At 39.7% G+C, this 3,911-nt stretch overlaps 1 protein-coding gene across 1 annotated transcript; it reads right to left on the reverse strand.

The window, feature by feature from the left end:
• LOC107645263 lies at nt 1,257–2,201 on the reverse strand. Its single transcript, XM_016349256.1, has 2 exons — nt 2,087–2,201; nt 1,257–2,002 (listed from the first exon to the last, which is right to left on the reverse strand). The coding sequence occupies exons 1-2, from the start codon at nt 2,199–2,201 to the stop codon at nt 1,257–1,259; spliced, it is 861 nt and encodes a 286-aa protein (XP_016204742.1).

Below are 3,911 nucleotides of genomic sequence, written 5' to 3' on the forward strand. Positions count from 1 at the left end.
AAAGGCTGTCTTATTTTGATCGGATGGATGCATTTGGATCTGGTTATAACCAAAATATGCATCCATAAAGCTAAGTTTTTCAAAACCAGAGGCATTATCAACTAAGCAATCAATGGATGGCAAATGGTAGGAATCTTTGGGGCATGCTTTGTTGAGATCGGTGAAATCAACACACATGCGCCATTTACCGTTATGTTTTTTAACCATGACGACGTTTGCCAGCCATGTTGTGAATCTGATTTCTCGGATGAAGCCCGCGTTGATGAGCTTCTTGGTTTCTTCTAGGGAAGCTTGTTTTCGGTCATGGCCAAGATTTCTCTTTTTCTGTGCTACAAGTCGGACAGATGGGTCTAATGCCAACTTGTGTGATATGATGGATGGATCGATGCCAGGCATATCAGCTGGGGTCCAAGCAAACAGGTCGGCATTTTGCTGCAAGAATGCTCGGAATGAAGATTTTTCTTCTGGGGATAATGTTAAGCCGACGTATGTGAATTTGTCCATGCTTTCTGTGAAATAGATTTTATGCAGGTCTTCTGTTGGAGTTGGCCATTCCAGTGTTCCTGCTATGGGATCAAGGTCGGCCAGCATTTGTTGGTCGTTCATGTTGCCAATGTTGTGAACATGGGCTTTTGTGTTTCGGTTAGGTCTTTTAAGACTATTGTTGTAGCATTCCCTGGCTTCTCGGGCATCACTGTGAATGGTTGCAATTGTGTTATCCTGCAAAGGGAACTTAACACAAAGATGAATTGTAGATAATATAGCGCCGAACTTATTTAAGAAAGGTTGGCCAAGTATTAAATTGTAAGGACTGAAGCAATCAACAACTAAGTATTGAATGTCTAAAGTTTTTGACGAGGAAAACTCACCGAGTGTGGTTTGTAACCACACAGAGCCCATGACCGGGACTCGCTCACCTGAGAAACCTACCAGGTCTCCAGTCGAAGGTTGGAGGATGTTGCTGCTTAATTTCATCTTCTGGAACGTGGAGTAAAATAGGACATCGACACTGCTCCCAGGGTCCAGCAACACCTTTTTTACTAGGAGATCTCCGAGTTACAGGGAGATGACGACTGGGTCATCGAGATTTGCTGTACTGTTGTTATGATCGGCTGCCTGAAATGTTATCTGTGGGGAGTGTGGTAGTGTCTGCTGTTGAATTTGATCGGCATTGATGGAAAGCATAGCTCGGTAAGATCTCTTTCTTGCCGAGCTTGTGGCTCCTCCTCCTGCAAAACCTCCGGAAATACAGTTAATTACACGTGTTGGTTGTTCGGGGTGGTTGTTGTTCGGTCGGTCTTTATCTTAGCCATGTTGTCTGGCCGAGCTTTGGTCTCCAGAGGGGGTGCTCGCTGCTGTATGCGGCCGCCGATGTATTTGTCCAGGTGACATTGCCGAGCTAGTCGCTCCAGTAGGTCTTTGGCGATGACACAGTCGTCGGTAGTGTGTCCGTGCTTCTGGTGGAAAGAGCAGTATTTTGATTGGTCCGCGCCTTTTGAATATGGGTAACTGCCGGCTTTTCTTGGTGGCTTGATTAATTTTGAATTCAAGATTTCCTTGATGATATCATCGCGTTTAGTGTTGAATTGAGTGTAGGACTCGTATCGCGAAGTCGGTTTGAAGTTCTTCTTTTTGTCTCGAGTTTTGTCGTCGTCTCTGTAATGAGGCTTTTCTAGTTTCTGAGCTTGCTGGAGTTCCTCGATGTCGATCTGACCTTTTGCCTTTTCGCGGAACTCGGCCATAGTCTTAGGTTTGGCCACAGCAATAGTTTCCTGGAACTTTCCTGGTCGCAATCCGCTTTTTATGGCGTGTAGCTCCACCTCAGGGTGGAGGTCGGGTATACTTAGGGCTATCTTTGTGAAGCGCATCATGTAGTCCTTGAAGCTTTCGTGCTGGCCTTGCTTGATTGTGTTCAGATAATCGGAGTCATGTAAGTAGATGGCCGATCCAACAAAGTGCTCCTCAAAGGGCTTTGATATATCTCGAAATCGAGAAATAGAACCTGCAGGCAAAGAACAAAACCAATCAAGTGCAGGACCGTCTAAGTAAGATGAAAAGCAACGACATAAAACTTTATCAGATGTACCGTTTACTATCATTATAGAGGTGAACTTCTTGATGTATTTCTTCGGATCACCTAACCCATCATAGGGAGTTAGAGTGGTTGGCAGAGTAAACCTCCGGGGTAGCACGAAGTTCATCACTTCGGCCGTGAATGGTCCAGAGGAGCTTTCCTGATCGTCATTCTCGTTGTCTTGCCGAGCTTCCTCATTATGCTCGGGTTGCTCCTCCTCCTGCCGAGCAGTGTCTGAGACGTGTGTTGGCCCTGACTGCTACTCTGCATCTTCTGTTCGTTCTTGCCGATCATTGTTGTTTTCAATTCGGGTGTTATTCAAGTTGGCAATTTGCTATGCCATTCTTTGGTTCTCCTCGATCACCATCTGAAGGAGTTCGGATGGTGTGGGTGGAAGTTGTTCAGCCATGACTCAGGCGAGAACTTCGAGGCCGATGATATATGGAAGGGATTATATTCTCGGCCCCATGGTGGGCGCCAATTGTTCTTGTATGGATACCTGGAGGGAGAGCTCAGTCTCTGGGAGTCGACGCCGAGTTATTATTTCCGGTGCCGACCTTTAAGCCTTGTGACAATCCGAGCTTTACTCCAAGAGGATGTCCAATCGCGTAGAGCTTTGAGAAAGAAACAGGGGGGAGTGTACCTGCAAAGGCACTCCGAAGCTTAAGTCAGTATTGAGAATTCAATGTGTCTTTAGGATAGGAGTCATACCTTTTTATAGGTGAAAATGTATCAGTCTGTTATGATTCTGCTTTATTACCTGTATTAAAGAGCAATAAATAAGGTGAAACATTAGGTCAGACGTTTCACTTTTATAAATCAGTCCGTTAAGCTGAGTTGTAACGTAAGTGGCCGATTTAATGATTGAATTGCCGATTTAATGCCTGTAGTGCCGAACTATAACGCCAGCTTTCTGGATAATAATGTGAATAATGCCGAGTTATGAGTGATAATGCCGATTTATGATGTTAGATTTGTAATGGCCGGATCATATTCGAAATTCAATTAAAAATTATTTAAAATTTAAACTCAATAAAAATTTATATTCAATGTGTTTTGTATTAAATATATTGTTTTATATATTATATGAATAAAAATTAATTATTTTTTTATTTATAAAAATTTTAAGAGCTTGTTTTATATATATATATATATATTTTTTTTTTGATGAATGTGATATATTTTTTTATGTAAATAATCTTTTAAAAAAAATCTAATAGTTAATTTATTACCTTTTTTGTTTTAGTCTAAATTAAATGTTTTTTATTGTTTTTAGAAAGAAAATCTTTTGAGGAATTTAATAATATGTGATGAGGAACACCGAATAAATTATACAGAAACTAATTAAAACACAACATGAAAATATCTTTTAAAAAAGATGTTTTAGGCGTCTTTATCTGAGTAGCCTCCTTTTTGCTTTCATGTCATATGCTGTTTCAACTTTCAATTCTATAAACATACTTTTTATAAACAATAGTAGCTACCTACGCAATGAATGTAGTAAAATGTTGTGTATGTAGTGAAATATTTACCCCAAGTGTTTTCTAAAGGCTCGTCCCAATCAAAATTGAATTATATACAATTGTTATGATCCTTAATTAAAATCAGTTTTTTTTTTTTTTAGGTTTTCATGTTATTTATATAAATGAATGAATTTTTAATAATTTATTTTTTAAAAAATAATTTTTCAATTCTCTTTTTATAAACAATAGTAGCTACCTACGCAATGAATGTAGTAAAATGTTGTGTATGTAGTGAAATATTTACCCCAAGTGTTTTCTAAAGGCTCGTCCCAATCAAAATTGAATTATATACAATTGTTATGATTGTTATGATC

Source organism: Arachis ipaensis, chromosome B01 (assembly GCF_000816755.2).
Source record: "Arachis ipaensis cultivar K30076 chromosome B01, Araip1.1, whole genome shotgun sequence".
Taxonomy (NCBI): domain Eukaryota; kingdom Viridiplantae; phylum Streptophyta; class Magnoliopsida; order Fabales; family Fabaceae; genus Arachis; species Arachis ipaensis.

What these genes read in the sequence shown, in the direction of transcription:
- LOC107645263 (XM_016349256.1), bottom strand. Translation starts at nt 2,201, where the DNA reads ATGAACTTCGTGCTACCCCGGAGGTTTACTCTGCCAACCACTCTAACT. An exon ending in CTCTATAATGATAGTAAACG is followed by an intron (nt 2,003 to 2,086) that starts GTACATCTGATA and finishes CTTTGCCTGCAG; the next exon opens with GTTCTATTTCTCGATTTCGA.